We start from the raw sequence: 18802 nt of genomic DNA on the forward strand, positions 1-18802 counted from the left end.
GGCTGGTTCTGCCCGCGGGGAGCGGAACCGAGCTCATCGTCGAACGTGAGAAACTGTCACAAATGCTTCTTGACGTGTTTATTCAGATTCATTCCAATAAAGAGATTAAAAGAAAAGATCACCTGTCAGGTTCCACTGTGGGTTTCCATGGCAACACACGCGGGAAATGAACAACATGCTCACAACTTTAGGTTTTGTTAATCTTTGAAGTGTCTCCATCGTCATGACGACCAGCTGCAGAATCCAATATCTTTGTCATTTTGATGTTTTGAATCCAAGTGTCATGTTCTGTCCATGAAACCACCTCAGATATTGGACTCGAACCTTCAGCTCTCGGTATGTTTTGAAGGACGAGTGAGTTCTGAGGTTGTTGGTTCGACTGATGACGAGAAAAAAAAAAGTCTTTTCAATCTTTATTTCTTTATTGACACAAAAAAACAAACGGCTCAGAGACGCCGGTCGTTGGCTCTGCTTCTCTGCCGGGTCGTCTGCTGCTCAAAGAACCGGCGGATGTCTTCTGGGGTCACGACCTAAGACGGCACACGGGTCCATGAGTGTGAGCGGGGGGGCGGCGGGGGGGGGGGGGTCGACTCACCATCCCCATGGACGCGAAACTCCGGAGGAAGTCTTTGAGTTCCGTCTTCATGTCGTTGTACCCTGAAAACACGGCGCACATGAGTCCCACAAACACTGGACTCCGGGGTCTCGGGGGGGGTCGGGTACCGTGGATGATCTCCAGCTGCTGGACCCGGTCCAGGTTGTTGAGCGCCGACATCAGCGGGTCGCCGGCGTCGCCGCCCTGCTCGTTGTGGCGACCTTCGTTCTCGTAGCTGAGGACCGTGTCCGAGTCGTCGCTCAGGAAGTGAAGCCCCGCTGCAGTAAGAGTCTCCTGCAGGCGGCGTCACGTTAGCGTCACGTTAGCGTCACAGACCCGTCGTCACGGCAACACCACCTGGCAGGAGGCGCAGCAGCAGATCTCGGACCTCCAGCCCTGGCGCCAGAACACGGCCCCCGACTTCGCCACCTTCCGATCGGACGCCTGGAGCTTCTTCAGCAGACAGGAAGTCTCCTCCTCCTGGCGCCGCCTCTTGCCGCCGGGCTCGCTGACCTCATCTGTTCCCTGAAGTGTCACAATTAAAGTGTGAAAGACTATTGAACTAAATATCCAGGACTCGCCTCTTCAGCTTCCTGCCGGCCGCTGGAACTTCCTGTCGCCTCGTCCGGCTCGCCTGCACAGCAGCAGGAGGTTTGTTTCAAGACAGGAAGTAGATCACGGGCAGCGTGGAACGGTACCTGTCAGGTGTGCGGCGTACGTCCACAGGAAGTCGCTCTTCTTCATGCACGCCTCGCAGATCATCTCCATCTGCTCCGCCCCCTCCGGCACCTCCGCGCCCAGGTGCTGCGCGCACACAGGTGAGACGGTGACAGGTGAGACAGTCACAGGTGAGACGGGTGACAGGTGAGAAAGGTGAGACGGTGACAGGTGAGACAGTCACAGGTGAGACGGGTGACGGGTGAGACAGGTGTGACGGTGACAGGTGAGACAGTTGAGACGGGTGAGACAGGTGACAGGTGAGACAGGTGACACGGGTGAGACAGGTGACAGGTGAGACGGGTGAGACAGGTGACAGGTGAGACAGGTGACACGGGTGAGACAGGTGACAGGTGAGACGGGTGAGACAGGTGACACGGGTGAGACAGGTGAGACGGGTGACAGGTGACAGGTGAGACAGGTGACAGGTGAGACGGGTGTTAGGTGACAGGTGAGACAGGTGACAGGTGAGACGGGTGACAGGTGACAGTCGAGACAGGTGACAGGTGAGACAGGTGAGACGGGTGAGACGGGTGAGACAGGTGACAGGTGAGACAGGTGATAGGTGAGACGGGTGACAGGTGAGACAGGTGAGACAGGTGACAGGTGAGACAGGTGACAGGTGAGACAGGTGACAGGTGAGACAGGTGACAGGTGAGACAGGTGCGCCACTCACCCGACCGTGCAGCCAGTCCTCGCACACGACGCACTGGATCATCTCGTCTTCCGTCTGGAACACACACAGCCAATCAGAGAAGGGCGGCTCATTAGCTCCGCCCTCAGGGCGTCGCCTCACCTGGTCCTCCGGGTCGGGGTACGGCCTCTGACAGGTGCAGTACTGGCCGAAGAAATTGTGATTGTATTTGTTTGAAGCGTTGGCGTCTTCTTTGTCCTGAAAACAGACATGTCCGCAAAAATGTTATCTTACTAAGAAGTAAACATGCTAACTGAGAAATTAAACATTCTAGCAAAGAAGTAAACATGCTAACAAAAATGTAAACATGCTAACAAAGAAGTAAACATGCTAACAAAAAATGTAAACATGCTAACAAAGAAGTAAACATGCTAACAAAAATGTAAACATGCTAACAAAGAAGTAAACATGCTAACAAAAAATGTAAACATGCTAACAAAGAAGTAAACATGCTAACAAAAAATGTAAACACGCTTACAAAGAAGTAAACATGCAAACAAAAAATGTAAACATGCTAACAAAGAAGTAAACATGCTAACAAAAAATGTAAACATGCTAACAAAAATGTTAACATGCTAAGTTAGAATTAAACATGCTAACAAAAATGTAAACATGCTAACTTAAAATTAAACATGCTAACAAAATTGTAAACATGCTAACTAAAAGTGTAAACATGCTGACAAAGAAATTAACATGCTAACAAAAATGTAAACATGCCAACTAAAAATGTAAACATGCTAACAAACAAGTAAACATGCTAACACAAATGTAAACATGCTAACAAACAAGTAAACATGCTAACACAAATGTAAACATGCTAGTCAATATCTTAACAGGAATGCAGTTCTTTCAAAATAAAAGCTTGACTCACTGGGTACAGTTTACATTTGAAATCCTCAGAGAACTTTTTGTTTCCACAGTCGCAGCGAAAGTTCCTGCAGACGAACAAACACACAACTATGAAGGTAAAGAGTGTGATCCTCACAACTCTCTTGTGTGTGTGTTGTGTGTGTTGTGTGTGTGAGCTACCTTTTGGTGTAGAGCTCAAAAAGGTCATGACCTCCATGACAATTGTAGGAACAAGCCAAGCAGACTCCGGCCTCGGCGCCCCCTGCTGGCGTACAAGTGTTGCAGGCATAGAGAGCCTGACGCTTCACGTACCCCTGAAACACACAATGTTACACACACGTGCCACTGTCGTCGACTCACACAGAGGTATTGAATCAGAGACACACAATGGTACACACACGTGCTACTGTCGTCGACTCACACATGTATTGAATCAGAGACACACAATGTTACACACACGTGCTACTGTCGTCGACTCACACACAGAGGTATTGAATCAGCGACACACAATGTTACACACACGTGCTACTGTCGTCGACTCACACACAGGTATTGAATCAGCGACACACAATGGTACACACACGTGCTACTGTCGTCGACTCACACACACAGGTATTGAATCAGCGACACACAATGTTACACACACGTGCTACTGTCGTCGACTCACACACAGGTATTGAATCAGCGACACACAATGGTACACACACGTGCTACTGTCGTCGACTCACACACAGAGGTATTGAATCAGCGACACACAATGGTACACACACGTGCTACTGTCGTCGACTCACACACAGGTATTGAATCAACGACACACAATGGTACACACACGTGCCACTGTCGTCGACTCACACACAGGTATTGAATCAGAGACACACAATGGTACACACACGTGCCACTGTCGTCGACTCACACACAGGTATTGAATCAGCGACACACAATGGTACACACACGTGCTACTGTCGTCGACTCACACACAGGTATTGAATCAGCGACACACAATGGTACACACACGTGCTACTGTCGTCGACTCACACACAGGTATTGAATCAGCGACACACAATGGTACACACACGTGCTACTGTCGTCGACTCACACACAGGTATTGAATCAGAGACACACAATGGTACACACACGTGCCACTGTCGTCGACTCACACACAGGTATTGAATCAGCGACACACAATGGTACACACACGTGCCACTGTCGTCGACTCACACACAGGTATTGAATCAGCGACACACAATGGTACACACACGTGACACAATGCTACACACCCGAGGGTAGGAGCAGTGGTCCGGGTCACTTCCTGCCAGCACGGCCGACGCCTCCTCCTCCAGCTGCTCATCCTCCCGCAGGACGTCCACCAGGGAGACGTCCTCGTCCTGTGACATCATCAACGGTCGACGTTACCTCGGCAACCTGCAACCAAGACCCTTCCGTCAATCAATTTTTATTAGAAACTCCTTCATAACCTCATGTTTCAGGAACTTTAAAGGTCAATTTTCTGCAGCATCAAGGTTGATACACGCTTGGCTTCACACGCGTGTGGAACCATTTTAAACTTATACTTAGATAGAGAAAAACAAGAATGTTAACATGCTAACAAGAATGTTAACATGCTAACAGGAATGTTAACATGCTAACAGGAATGTAAACATGCTAACAAGGATGTAAACACGCTAACAAGAATGTCAACAAGCTAACAAGAATTTTAACCTACTAACAAGAATGTAAACATGCTAACAGGAATGTAAACATGCTAACAAGGATGTAAACACGCTAACAAGAATGTAAACATGCTAACACGAATGTAAACATGCTAACAAGTATATAAACATGCTAAAAAGAATGTAAACATGCTAACAAGAATGTAAACATGCTAACAAGAATGTAAACATGCTAACAAGGATTTAAACATGCTAACAAGAATGTTAACATGCTAACACGAACGTAAACATGCTAGCAAGAATGTTAAAATGCTAACAAGAATGTAAACATGCTAACAAGGATGTAAACACGCTAACAAGAATGTCAACAAGCTAACAAGAATTTTAACCTGCTAACAAGAATATAAACATGCTAACAAGAATGTAAACATGCTAAAAAGAATGTAAACATGCTAACACGAATGTAAACATGCTAACAAGAATATAAACATGCTAAAAAGAATGTAAACATGCTAACAAGAATGTAAACATGCTAACAAGAATATAAACATGCTAACACGAATTTAAACATGCTAACAAGAATGTAAACATGCTAACAAGAATGTTAACATGCTAACACGAATGTAAACATGCTAGCAAGAATGTTAAAATGCTAACAAGAATGTAAACATGCTAACAAGGATTTAAACATGCTAACAAGAATGTTAAAATGCTAACACGAATATAAACCTGCTAACAAGAATGTAAACATGCTAACAAGAATGTAAACATGCTAACAAGAATATAAACATGCTAACAAGAATATAAACATGCTAACAAGAATGTTAACATGCTAACAAGAATATAAACATGCTAACAAGAATATAAACATGCTAACAAGAATGTAAACATGCTAACAAGAATATAAACATGCTAACACGAATGTAAACATGCTAACAAGAATGTAAACATGCTAGCAAGAATGTTAAAATGCTAACAAGAATGTAAACATGCTAACAAGGATTTAAACATGCTAACAAGAATGTTAAAATGCTAACACGAATATAAACCTGCTAACAAGAATATAAACATGCTAACAAGAATATAAACATGCTAACAAGAATGTAAACATGCTAACAAGAATGTAAACATGCTAACAAGAATATAAACATGCTAACAAGAATGTAAACATGCTAACAAGAATATAAACATGCTAACAAGTATATAAACATGCTAACACGAATGTTAACATGCTAACAAGAATATAAACATGCTAACAAGAATATAAACATGCTAACAAGAATGTAAACATGCTAACAAGAATATAAACATGCTAACAAGAATGTAAACATGCTAACAAGAATGTAAACATGCTATAAAACTTTTTCTTAGAAAAGTATTTTTGAAAGAAATTGTATTTATTTAATATTAATTCATTTTCATGAATGTGCATTTTCTGTTTTTAAGATTTGCGTTTGAATTAAAAAATAAAATGAAAACCATTGTGATTTATATGTCATATATAAATATATATATAAATATATATATTTATATATGACATTATGACGTTAGAAGACTCGGAGCTTCTCCATCTTCAGGTGTTTGCAGGTGAAGCATCAGAACCACATCCGGTTCCGCACGTAAACAAACCTGTGGACGTGTGGACAGCAGCAGATGTTCTTCTGTCCAGATGTTCTTCTGTCCAGATGTTCTTCAGATCACAGCAGGCTTTATAAAGATCCAGCGCGAACATCAAAGGACAACAGAGATCTTTACCGGATGTGGAATCAGAACAAAGCTGCTGCGATGATGGCGGGAAGGTTAGCCTGTGCTACACTTAGCGTCAGAACACTGGAATAATCTTCTCTTTCAACCCAAAACCAACCGCGACCGAACTTCAGATCCGTCCGGACCGAACCAACACCGGCGGTCATTGGTGGAAGTCGCGCCACAGAGGACTTGAACTTCCGGTCAACTTCCGGAAGGAAGCATCGTCGTAAAGTTAAACGTCTGACAAATGCGTCCAATATTATTCTTTATGAATGAATTAACGTTCTTTTTTATTTTTCACTCACTTCTTTAAAACATTTAATTAATTTAAAATATGTAAACCAAGTCAAGGTGTCACGAGGCGTCAGTCCTCCACCCGGCAGGGGGCGCCACACGATCCTCGCGCGTCAACATGGCGGACACGAAGATACGGTCGGAGCTGCGCGTCGCTGGAGAATCAAAACAAACCAAGTGCGTTCTTGTCAATGACAACAAGATCGATAGTCTGATCGGCGGCCTGCGACAGATGAGTCAGATGACGTCACAACTTCTCAGCGAGCACGTGGAGCGGGAAAGGAGTGGCGGGAAAGGTACTGAAGTCGCGCGCCTGGGGTGACGTTCCTGTTTTTAACTCCAGGTTTTCCAGGTGAGGAAGATGAAGATGAAGATGATGAAGAGGAAGATGAAGAAGAACTGAAGCCTGACAAACAACCTCCCGCTAAAAAAACTAAAAACACGTGAACTTGAAGTTTGTCAATAAATATTTTGTGAGTAAGTTTCGCTTTGGGCTTTTTAAGCGACTGTTCTTGTTGACAAAAGGTTGCGAGCACGAGTCCCGCTGACGTCATCACGTCATTTCAACGTCAGAACTATGGTTTATACATTTAACATTTTGTAACTTTAAAACAGTTTTTAAGCATTTTTTATCATTAAATTAAATAATCTAAATATATACATGTTGATTTAAGGATAGTCATTTAATTTAAAAAATGTGTATATAAACAAAACCCTTTTTTTTTAAATTACAACGTCATCTACTTGATCGTACTTTCAGCCAATCATGTGACGCGTAGATGATCACGTGAGTATCGTTATCTTGCATCAACAAATTGATATGGAATTCAAAAGGCTATTAATTTAAATTTTAAACTTAGAAAATAGATTTTTCAATAATTGGAATCAAAATGTCATCTGTTTGTGTAAAAATATTATAAACGTTTCATTTACAAATTATTTAATCGAATTATTTGAGGGAAATATATGAAAATCAGCAACAAAAAAAACGTTTAAAATGTCAAATTCAACCATATATTATTCTGATGACACTAATTGACTTCCATAAGTTTAAAGTAGTATTTTTGAGTGTGTGCTTTGCTGCTCTATTTCAATGCGCCTTGAAAACGTACAAGTGTATTTAAAAAAGAAGAAAGTATATCTAAATAATGTTTGCACAGAACGTATCCCCGTCTTGATGGTTCCTCAGAATCTCATCCACAGGTGAGTTTTTTTCCATCTCCAGAGTTTATTGACACAAACAGAACGCGGCGACATGAGTTGACGGGAGGCGACAGCAGGTCGCGGGGTCACTGAAGGTCACACGACATGCAGAGTTAGGCGGCGCAGAATATTGGACATCGTCACGAAGTCACGGCTTCAGCCACTCGTCATCTTCTGGAAGAACTTTGACCTTCTCGAGGAAACGCCCCCTTCACACTGATCAGGAGTCGGACCGTCCGTCCGTCTGAGCTCAGTCCCAAACACTTTGTTCACCTGCCTACAGGGGGCAGCGGCGGCGCTCCTCTCATCACTGCGCGAGAAGAAGAAGAAGAAGAAGAAGTCATCGTTTCTTTCATCGCCACAGAAGGTGCAGCCTCACCTTTTTGGGTTTTGCTGGGGTAAACGTTACTCAGCAGTCTGAAGATCTCGGGCGGAGGAAAGTCCTCGACTCCATGGAAGGAAAATCTGGCCTCGAAGTCTGAGAGAAGAAAAGAGGAGTGACGTAGGAGGAGAGGAGGAGCTGACGGAGCAGGAGGAGGAGGTGATTGACAGGAGGAGCAACAGGGACAGATGACTCACCAGTGTTCAGGCAGGAGGTGGAGCAGGTAGGGGAGGCGTTCCCACTTTTGGGTGGAGGAGGGGGGGGAGGGGCGGGGGGCTTGACTCTAACTGGGTGGTCAGAAGAAAGACAGGGGCTCCCAACGCTCCGGACAGGGGGAGGGGGCGGGGCTTCCCTGACCTGGACAGGAGGAGCTGGGGAAAAAGGTGAGGTCATGTGATCTTAAACGCCGCGGCAGCGAGTGTGGAGGCTCATACCTGTGGCGTCTCTGCTGGGGGGCGTCGCCCTGGGAGCCTCTTTGGACAGCTGAGGAGTGGAGGGGGGCGGCGGCGCCATGCCTCGGGTGGGGGTGTGGCCTCCGGGCGAGTTCCTCTTATTGCTCGCCGTGACCTGATGCTGCACGTCCTGGCCGGCGTCCGAGCCCTGGACGGACAGGGATATCGGGGTCCCACATGAAGACGCAGGGGGGGGGTTTCCTCCAGAGGTCGGCGGACGTCGACGGTTTCCAGGAGACGGGGGCGGTTTGGATGGCAGGGGAGGGGTGTTGTTCGGTGAGGAGAGGAAAGTCTTGTGTTTGTGGTAGGGGGACAGAGTTGGAGGGGACGGAGCGTTACCCCGACGAGAGCCAGGTGGGGGAGGTCTGGGAGAGGAGGGGGCAAAGTCTGATGCTGCCTGAGGGGCTCTGTTCTCCCCAACACTAAGGTGCTGAGCGGGGGGGCCTGAGGCGGCAGCATGAGTCACAGGACGAGCCATCCAGGTTTCTGTGAATAATCAGTTTAGTGTTGTGTCGTCATCATGTTACTAATGTTACTCCCATTGTTACCATGTTACTAATGTTACTCCCATTGTAACCATGTTACTAATGTTACTCCCATTGTTACCGTGTTACTAATGTTACTCCCATTGTTACTGTGTTACTAATGTTACTCCCATTGTTACTGTGTTACTAATGTTACTCCCATTGTTACCATGTTACTAATGTTACTCCCATTGTTACTGTGTTACTAATGTTACTCCCATTGTTACCATGTTACTAATGTTACTCCCATTGTTACCATGTTACTAATGTTACTCCCATTGTTACCGTGTTACTAATGTTACTCCCATTGTTACTGTGTTACTAATGTTACTCCCATTGTTACTGTGTTACTAATGTTACTCCCATTGTTACCGTGTTACTAATGTTACTCCCATTGTTACTGTGTTACTAATGTTACTCCCATTGTTACCATGTTACTAATGTTACTCCCATTGTTACCATGTTACTAATGTTACTCCCATTGTTACCGTGTTACTAATGTTACTCCCATTGTTACTGTGTTACTAATGTTACTCCCATTGTTACCGTGTTACTAATGTTACTCCCATTGTTACCATGTTACTAATGTTACTCCCATTGTTACTGTGTTACTAATGTTACTCCCATTGTTACCATGTTACTAATGTTACTCCCATTGTAACCATGTTACTAATGTTACTCCCATTGTTACCGTGTTACTAATGTTACTCCCATTGTTACCATGTTACTAATGTTACTCCCATTGTTACCATGTTACTAATGTTACTCCCATTGTTACCATGTTACTAATGTTACTCCCATTGTAACCATGTTACTAATGTTACTCCCATTGTTACCGTGTTACTAATGTTACTCCCATTGTTACTGTGTTACTAATGTTACTCCCATTGTTACCATGTTACTAATGTTACTCCCATTGTTACCATGTTACTAATGTTACACCCATTGTTACCATGTTACTAATGTTACTCCCATTGTTACCATGTTACTAATGTTACTCCCATTGTTACCATGTTACTAATGTTACTCCCATTGTTACCATGTTACTATTGTTACTCCCATTGTTACCATGTTACTAATGTTACTCCCATTGTTACTGTGTTACTAATGTTACTCCCATTGTTACCATGTTACTAATGTTACTCCCATTGTTACCATGTTACTAATGTTACTCCCATTGTTACTGTGTTACTAATGTTACTCCCATTGTTACCATGTTACTAATGTTACTCCCATTATACCATGTTACTCCCATTGTTACCATGTTACTAATGTTACTCCCATTGTAACCATGTTACTAATGTTACACCCATTGTTACCATGTTACTAATGTTACTCCCATTATACCATGTTACTCCCATTGTTACCATGTTACTAATGTTACTCCCATTGTTACCATGTTACTAATGTTACTCCCACAACCATGTTCCTAATATTGTTTTTATGTTTCTACCATTGTTACTATCATTGTCAATGTGTTAAACATTTTGTTGTTATAGTGTTACTTTTGTCAAATCACTTTTGTTGTAATCACCATGTAACTATGATTTGTTATAATTTTACAATCATTGTAACACGGTACTAAAGTTGTTACAATGTTACTATTGTGGTCATCCACCATTGTTGTTGTTATTATAACCATCGTCACCATGTTACCAGTATTATTGTTATGTTACTATCATCGAAGTATGTTACTATTGTTGTCATTACCATGTTACTAGATTTCTGATGATAAAGTGTCGATTGTCGACACTAACAAAACTATCAAACATAACCAAACAGGCCGCTGTTGCTATTGGTAACTTCCTGGCTATCATTGCTATCACTGTGCTGTTGTTGTTGCCACAGTTACTGTCAGTACCTGTGTTGGCACTTACTCTGGAGCGACGGTCCTTGTGAAGGATGAGGCTGAGGATGGTCGGCCTCCTGCGGACCAGGCAGGTTGTTCTTGTGGTGAAGGTACTGGTACAGGCGCAGGTAAGGATGCTCCGACACGCTGGCAGCGGCTGCTGCTTCAGGGTCCGACTGCGAGTCTCTGTGAAGGTATGCTGGGGTCTGAGCTTGAGGAGAGTCTGGAGGGGGAGGCCTGGTCTGGACAAGAGCGGACCAGAACCAGTGAGACGCCGCAGAGATAACACTTATCAGTCGCAGCAGACTCTACCTGGAAGGTGGACGGACGAGGTGGATCCCCAGGTGGACGAGGGGGGGTGGTGGGCATCCTGCCGCCTGAAACACATCCACCGGAACACAGGCCTCAGTCCTGGACCTGGTCTGGAGTCACACGGGACAGAAAGCGGTTACAATGACGGAGTCACGGCTCGACGCCTGCTAGCTCAGTGGCTAACAGGGCTAGCTGCAGGTGAGATGTACACCTTGAGTGTTTTTAGAGAGACTTTCTTTTTCAAAAACACCTTTAATCTGCTGTAAAATAAGAAAATATCGTTTATATTATTGAGGGGTGAAGATGGAATAAACGTCCACATGGAGTCGCTATGGTGTGTAAAGATCAGGTAAACAATCACACCTGCGCACATAGGTGAGATCTAACGGTTCCGATGGTCCAGAAATAGGATGGTTCTGGTTCTGACCCCGAGACCGGCTCACAACCCCTGAAGTCCTGGACCGAGGTTCGATAATGCTCTGGTCCAGGACCCGTTATCATCGAGGTCCAGATTCAGATCATCTTGGTTTTTTTTTCTGTCCTGACCTTGACTTCATTGTTGTGCCGGTTCTGGTCCGGTTCGGTCGCAGCTTCTCTCACCGCTAATGTTCTGAACGTGTGTCTCTGTCAGGTACCGTCGCTCCCGGTCCCGGTCCCGGTCCCTCCTCCCCCTCAGACTCACCTCAGAGCCAGGGCTCCTCTTCCCGGGTCCCGTCGGCACCGGTGCCGGTGGCTCGGATGCGGCGGATCAGGCGTCGGTTCTGTGGCTAGCTGGCTAGCTAGCTAGCTGCTAGCTTCTGCGCGTCTGTGGAAATCTCAACGCACACTGCGGGTCACGTGACCGGCGCGGTCATTGCGGCTCTGACGTCACGACCTCGGGTCCGGCCGCGCAGGTTCTGGGGAGAAAAAAGCGTTCCTTCCACTCTTGATATTGATGACCCGGATGAAGCAAACGGCAGTGGTCAGTGGTCTCCTCACAGTGACCCACTTCCTCAGAACCAGCAGACAAGAGAATAAAATGATGTGTTTTTTTTAGTTAGGAAAAAAAAAACCCTCAAATAAAGGTCAAAGGGTTAATTCAACAACTGGCAGATTAAATATAATAACATCTGGTCATAAAAATAAAGTCATTTTCAAAGAAAAACTGTAGGAAATATGTTTGAAAATGCTTCATTGTATTTGGTACAAACACGCATACAATTGTTTGCCTGCAAGTATTTAACTCACGATCATCTGTGTTTATTTATTCACTGTTGAATTTGAAGCTGTTTAAATGTTTACTGACGGGAACACATTGCCAGGGCGAGGAAAGAGGACACCGGACCTTCCACAGGCCGGCGTCAGCTCGTTCTACAGTTCTGCCTGGTATGACTTGCCTTCGCTCCCTTGTTCGTTCAGTGAACGATGAATTTATCGGGACTCTTCGGCTCAACTTGTCACGGTTGAAGTAGCTTTGATTTCGGGACTTTGACTATCGTCTTTCTCCTCGTACTTTGCTTCCCTAGTGGTTCGTCCGTCTGGCTGCCACTCCAATCTGGACTTCCTCCTTTTTGATTATTTGGATTTTGAAAACAATTATATTTAGGACTTCGAGATTCTGCCGCCATCTGAGGGGATTCTCAGTGTGTTGTGTGACCTGGAGTGTGTGTTTTGTGCCTTAAACTTGATGTTTTTTTCCCCTTTTGTTTACGACTCCTGACTAAGTCAATGTTTTTAGCTCCAAACTTCAAGCACACAAGAAGGAAACACAATAAGTTGATGCTCAAGGAAGACTTTTATTGACAACACAATTATCTGGAGTGGTCGTCATGGCGAGGAAGCGCGAGGATAGCTTTGATCTTAGCTTTTAGCATGTTAGCATTGCATTGGGATAGTGGTTGGATATCTCTGCTTTAAGACCTTTCTAGCTGCCACTGCTGGGGCTCCGGCAGGACAGCTTGGATACTATCTTGGCACTTTTCGCCGTAGTACCCATCCGGACACGCACATATGCCCACCAGGTCGACAACATTGCAGGTTCCACTTCCGCAGTCGCGACTCACGCAGTCGTCCTTCTGGCTGGCCTGCTCCACGCTCTTGAGCATCACCACAAACTTGAACTTCAGAAGTTTGTGTTTACAGTTTCCCTCGTAATAGTCGGGCATCTTGGAGTCCGGTTTGGCCGGGCTGGATGTTGGGAGGCCGTCCACGCTCAGGCTTCGATCCCCCCTGTAACTGTGTACGGCGCAGATGTAGTTGGACAGTTTTCTATCGCCCACAGCGTTGTTGCACGAGGTCAGCTTCTCATTAACTTTGTCACATTCTATTTTATTGCTGTCTAAACAATCGAGGATGGCCTTGTGTAAGACGGGGCCCTGTGTGTGACTTCCCTTGAGAACCCTCTGCACCCCCACAGTGAACTCATCATCTTTATAAGAAGTCTGCACGTTGGTGATGCATTTCCTTGGACTTCTGGCATCCTTGTTCATGTAGATGACGACCAGCCAGTCGAAGAAGCCGTAGGCTTTGGCGAGGGCGGCGCTGATGTCGTTGGCGACCTTCTGCCTGCTATCTTTGTCCTCTTTCAAACCCTTCTTCACCTCCGCTGTCAACATCTTCTGCAAGTCATTCCTCACGTTATCCTCGATCCTAGCCAAGCACTCCTTACGGACCTCAAACAAGGACTTGAAGGAGGAGTATATCATTTTTTTGTCGAAGTTGGGAAGCGAACTAAGCTGTGGGTTGTTGGAGTTTATTCGTAAGTAGGTGAGTTTCATTGCACTGGCATATAATAGGAGATAGTTGGCGTTGATAGTGAATTCTACCAATTTGTCGTCGTGACAATCGTAGGCTTTGACCAACAGTAATTGGAAATTTTTATCATTCAGCCTGTTGGCTAGTCTGTCAATGAAGTCCTCATTCTTTTGATAATGCTGCAAAAATTCTTTGTTTAGCTTTCTTTTTCCCGCAACATTCGTTGACTCCAATGAGGTCATGTAATGTTGGTAGCGCCCCCAAGCCGCTTCGATTTTTTGTTTAATTTTAGGAAAGGTGTCTGTGGCCAGCAAGAGTTCAGCTTGTTTCTCTTCCAGATTATTCTTCAGGTCTAGGAAGTGGTTTTTCATTTGCGCCCCTAATGACGTCTTCCCCAGCGAGTACACGATGGACGCCACCCCCAGAGGGAGGTCGATTATCGCGCTAATCATGGACCCCCAAACCGGGATGAGGCTGATGAAGGGTCTCATCACTACACGGGCTTCATTCAGTTTTTCCATGAAATTAGCCACATGTTTCTTCCTTCTGTCCTCCTCTTCTTTATTAGACTGGATCACGTGGATGCACGAGGCCACCAGCAGGAGGAGCCAGAGACGCCGCATGTCTGAAACCAAGATAAACCACATCTTTTTTAGTGTTTTAGTTTAACTCGCAGTGTTTTTATAACGTTTGGTCCCTGAGACGCGTCTAGTCCTGGTCTGGCTTAACAACCAAAACGGCACCAAAATAAAATAAATAATACATAAAAACGGTACAAAACCATAAAGACAAAAAACAAACATGTAAAACAAAAATACATGAAAACGGCGCACAAAAAAACCAGCATAAAACAAATACAATAATAAAGAAAAAAAATGCATAAAAAATGGCAAAAGACAAAAAAAAGCAGCACACAAACAAAAGCAAAAAGAGAAAGTTGTTGCACAAAAACTTTAAGAGAAAAAACAGAACAGCGAACTTACAAAATGAATAAAAACAGCATAAAAACAACACAAAAAGAAGTAAACAGCACACAAAAAACAAAAGATATAAAAACACAACAAAATACTCAAGCAGCGCAAAAACATCGAAACATCATACAAACAAAACAAACAAAAAAGATGTCAAAACAACACAAAGAGGAAAAAAGACAACACACACAAAAAAAGGAAAGACAAAAAGAAACACAAAAATAGCACATGAACAAAAAGAAATGAGAAGATTAAAAAACATCTTAAATACCAGAACAAATATAAACTGGATAGGACAAAAAAACACACACACACACACACAAAGACATTAAAACAGCACACAAACAAACACATAAACATTACAAACAAAAACACACATCAAAAACACATCAGAAGAGGACAGACAACACCTTACACACTTTTTTTTTGAGAAAACAAAAAAACACGTTAAAACCCAACAGAAAGAACAAGAAAAGCAACACAAAGTCAATACAAAAATAAAAAATGTCATCATCAGCACAAAACAGAAGAAGAGGCAAAAAAGAGGACGACAGGCGGACCGACAACCACGGTGGGACGAGGGAATAGAACCAGACACTCACCTGCTGATTCAGGATGGATCTTAGATGTTTGCCCAGAGTCCAGACTTTTATAGGGTCCAAGACTCGGCCCACTTCGGCACCAGATCCTTTTTTGGTAAAGACAGAGCAAACTGAAGCTGCAGGGGACAGAGGACGCCTAGTGGCGGAGAAGGGTATGTGATCACAGGAGGTCCAGAATCAGGAGACCTGGGCCTCATGTGATCACAGGAGGTCCAGAATCAGGAGACCTGGACCTCCTGTGATCACAGGAGGTCCAGAATCAGGAAACCTGGACCTCATGCTCAGTTCATCAGTTTCAATAATGAAGAGAGTAAGAAAGGTCGTACGCTCGGGTCAGATGTACGAGTCGTGCAGAGATGTTCGCATCAGACTTACATGAACCATCAATGTTGATCAAACACACACACATGTTCACACAAACACACACACATGTTCACACAAACACACACACATGTTCACACAAACACACACACACATGTTCACACAAACACAATTATGAGCTTGTTTTCTATCATTTAACGAACAAGACGTTCTGAAGCTTCAAGTCTTTCTCCACGAGAGTCACAGACGTTCCTGTGAAACAACATCACGTCTGCAGAATGAAAAGAAACTAAACACACACATGTTCACACAAACACACAAACATGTTCACACAAACACACACACATGTTCACACAAACACACACACATGTTCACACAAACACACACACATGTTCACACAAACACACACACATGTTCACACAAACACACGCATTTTCACACAAACGCACACACATGTTCACACAAACACACACAGTCACACACATGTTCACACAAACACAGACACAGTCACACACATGTTCACACAGTCACACACATGTTCACACAAACGCACACACATGTTCACACAAACACACATGTTCACACAAACACACACACAGTCACACACATGTTCACACAAACACACACACATGTTCACACAAACACACACAGTCACAAACATGTTCATACAAACGCACACACATGTTCACACAAACACACACACATGTTCACACAAACACACACACACACCCACTCTCTACGGGGGATCGGGACACAGGGAACTTGAAAGAACCATTTGGCCGGAAAGGACGACCTCCCGGACCGGAAATTTGCCTTAAATATAGCGATGTTTCTACAGATCGGGGCCTTTTCTCCCGAACTATTGATCTGTACAGTCGGCGGGAGAAAGTGCGTCCGATCGATCGTAAAGCTTGAATTTTGTTTGACTTGAAGCGACGAATAAACGACCGTGACTCACTTTGATTGTTCATCTTTCTCCACGGAGCGAAGTAGAAGAACCGGGACGGAAGTGACTTTGTGTTTTGATCGTTTTAATGTTCACACAAATACACACACAGTAACACACATGTTCACACAAACACACACACAGTAACACACATGTTCACACAAACGCACACACGTGTTCACACAAACACTCACACAGTCACAAAGTCCCACACGTTCACACAAATACACAAACACACACACATGTTCACACAAACACTCACACAGTAACACACATGTTCACACAAACGCACACACGTGTTCACACAAACACTCACACAGTCACAAAGTCCCACACGTTCACACAAATACACAAACACACACACATGTTCACACAAACACTCACACAGAAACACACATGTTCACACAAACGCACACACGTGTTCACACAAACACTCACACAGTCACAAAGTCCCACACGTTCACACAAATACACAAACACACACACATGTTCACACAAACACTCAAACAGTAACACACATGTTCACACAAACGCACACACGTGTTCACACAAACGCTCACACAGTCACAAAGTCCCACACGTTCACACAAATACACAAATACACACACATGTTCACACAAACACTCACACAGTAACACACATGTTCACACAAACGCACACACGTGTTCACACAAACACTCACACAGTCACAAAGTCCCACACGTTCACACAAATACACAAACACACACACATGTTCACACAAACACTCACACAGTAACACACATGTTCACACAAACGCACACACGTGTTCACACAAACACTCACACAGTCACAAAGTCCCACACGTTCACACAAATACACAAACACACACACATGTTCACACACACAGTCAAACACATGTTCACACAAACACTCACACAGTCCCACACGTTCACACAAATACACAAACACACAACGTGTTCACACACACACAGTCACACACACGTTCACACATCTGTAGTGAGTCGCACAAACAAGGGTCACTGTATGGAGTAACCTGCCGAGATGAAACTGGTCCAGGAGATAAAGTTACACAATCATCAGACGTTAGATAGTTACGCAAAGATATGAACACGCAAGTTGGTTTATCAGCGACAACACAAAGACAGATGTCGTGTTTTTGTGCAACCGTAAGTGTGTGAACATCCTTTAGAATTAGTTTCTGTGTGTGTGTGTGAGTGTGTATGTGTGTGTGCGTGTCTGTGTACATGTGTGTGTGTCTGCATTTTGTTCTGCCTCATATTTATTGATTCATATTAAATATAGGAGTCAGTAGATCATCAAGCTCTTTGTGTTTGATGATCTACTGACTCCTTCAAGAAACATCTGTGTTTGATGATCTACTGACTCCTTCAAGAAACATCTGTGTTTGATGATCTACTGACTCCTTCAAGAAACATCTGTGTTTGATGATCTACTGACTCCTTCAAGAAACATGTGTGTTTGATGATCTACTGACTCCTTCAAGAAACATATGTGTTTGATGATCTACTGACTCCTTCAAGAAACATCTGTGTTTGATGATCTACTGACTCCTTCAAGAAACATCTGTGTTTGATGATCTACTGACTCCTTCAAGAAACATGTGTGTTTGATGATCTACTGACTCCTTCAAGAAGCATCTGTGTTTGATGATCTACTGACTCCTTCAAGAAACATCTGTGTTTGATGATCTACTGACTCCTTCAAGAAACATCTGTGTTTGATGATCTACTGACTCCTTCAAGAAACATCTCTGTGTTTGATGATCTACTGACTCCTTCAAGAAACATCTGTGTTTGATGATCTACTGACTCCTTCAAGAAACATGTGTGTTTGATGATCTACTGACTCCTTCAAGAAACATGTGTGTTTGATGATCTACTGACTCCTTCAAGAAACATCTGTGTTTGATGATCTACTGACTCCTTCAAGAAACATG

General features: G+C 44.0%; 3 protein-coding genes and 1 long non-coding RNA gene across 7 annotated transcripts; 1 reads left to right on the top strand and 3 right to left on the bottom strand.

Annotated features, from left to right (window-relative positions):
* Positions 1-35: 35 nt before the first annotated feature.
* Positions 36-6425, bottom strand: LOC148064372 (putative E3 ubiquitin-protein ligase UBR7). 2 transcript variants are annotated; one of them, XM_087808863.1, is made up of 13 exons: positions 6281-6424; positions 6155-6215; positions 4133-4277; positions 3036-3169; positions 2878-2941; positions 2109-2204; positions 1989-2042; positions 1294-1399; positions 1177-1229; positions 953-1120; positions 724-889; positions 596-657; positions 36-530 (listed from the first exon to the last, which is right to left on the bottom strand). In XM_087808863.1, exons 3-13 carry the CDS (start codon positions 4250-4252, stop codon positions 447-449), a joined length of 1107 nt encoding a protein of 368 aa, XP_087664989.1. In that variant the 5' UTR covers positions 4253-4277; positions 6155-6215; positions 6281-6424; the 3' UTR covers positions 36-446. The 2 variants fall into 2 exon arrangements, with proteins under 2 accessions (XP_087664989.1, XP_087664991.1); XM_087808865.1 differs by lacking the exon at positions 6155-6215 and having other exon boundaries at positions 6281-6425.
* Positions 6426-6539: 114 nt separating this feature from the next.
* On the top strand, positions 6540-7049 carry LOC148064373 (uncharacterized). Its single transcript, XR_015713391.1, has 2 exons — positions 6540-6864; positions 6921-7049. It is a non-coding gene; the product is annotated as an uncharacterized LOC148064373 (long non-coding RNA).
* A 760-nt stretch (positions 7050-7809) lies between these two features.
* On the bottom strand, positions 7810-12195 carry LOC148064374 (uncharacterized). Of its 3 annotated transcripts, none has more exons than XM_087808866.1 (7): positions 11973-12195; positions 11291-11400; positions 11007-11220; positions 8588-9091; positions 8351-8524; positions 8151-8249; positions 7810-8081 (listed from the first exon to the last, which is right to left on the bottom strand). In XM_087808866.1, exons 2-7 carry the CDS (start codon positions 11345-11347, stop codon positions 8041-8043), a joined length of 1089 nt encoding a protein of 362 aa, XP_087664992.1. In that variant the 5' UTR covers positions 11348-11400; positions 11973-12195; the 3' UTR covers positions 7810-8040. The 3 variants fall into 3 exon arrangements, with proteins under 3 accessions (XP_087664992.1, XP_087664993.1, XP_087664994.1); XM_087808867.1 differs by lacking the exon at positions 11973-12195 and adding an exon at positions 11654-11729; XM_087808868.1 differs by lacking the exon at positions 11973-12195 and having other exon boundaries at positions 11007-11215; positions 11291-11360.
* An 850-nt stretch (positions 12196-13045) lies between these two features.
* On the bottom strand, positions 13046-15623 carry LOC148064375 (uncharacterized). Its single transcript, XM_087808857.1, has 2 exons — positions 15597-15623; positions 13046-14648 (listed from the first exon to the last, which is right to left on the bottom strand). The coding sequence occupies exon 2, from the start codon at positions 14644-14646 to the stop codon at positions 13183-13185; it is 1464 nt and encodes a 487-aa protein (XP_087664983.1). The 5' UTR covers positions 14647-14648; positions 15597-15623; the 3' UTR covers positions 13046-13182.
* Between the last annotated feature and the right edge of the window lie 3179 nt (positions 15624-18802).

Source organism: Callionymus lyra, chromosome 15 (assembly GCF_982586985.1).
Source record: "Callionymus lyra chromosome 15, fCalLyr1.hap1.1, whole genome shotgun sequence".
Classification (NCBI taxonomy): domain Eukaryota; kingdom Metazoa; phylum Chordata; class Actinopteri; order Syngnathiformes; family Callionymidae; genus Callionymus; species Callionymus lyra.

Coding starts and splice junctions, on each gene's coding strand:
- LOC148064372 (XM_087808865.1), bottom strand. CDS start 4,252: ATGATGTCACAGGACGAGGACGTCTCCCTGGTGGACGTCCTGCGGGAG. Junction 3,170..4,132: donor ACCACTGCTCCTACCCTCGG/GTGTGTAGCATT, acceptor TGTGTGTTTCAG/GGGTACGTGAAGCGTCAGGC. Junction 890..952: donor GCTGCTGCGCCTCCTGCCAG/GTGGTGTTGCCG, acceptor CGCCGCCTGCAG/GAGACTCTTACTGCAGCGGG.
- LOC148064374 (XM_087808866.1), bottom strand. CDS start 11,347: ATGCCCACCACCCCCCCTCGTCCACCTGGGGATCCACCTCGTCCGTCC. Junction 8,525..8,587: donor CCCCAGCAGAGACGCCACAG/GTATGAGCCTCC, acceptor CTTTTTCCCCAG/CTCCTCCTGTCCAGGTCAGG. Junction 8,250..8,350: donor CACCTCCTGCCTGAACACTG/GTGAGTCATCTG, acceptor TTCTTCTCTCAG/ACTTCGAGGCCAGATTTTCC.
- LOC148064375 (XM_087808857.1), bottom strand. CDS start 14,646: ATGCGGCGTCTCTGGCTCCTCCTGCTGGTGGCCTCGTGCATCCACGTG.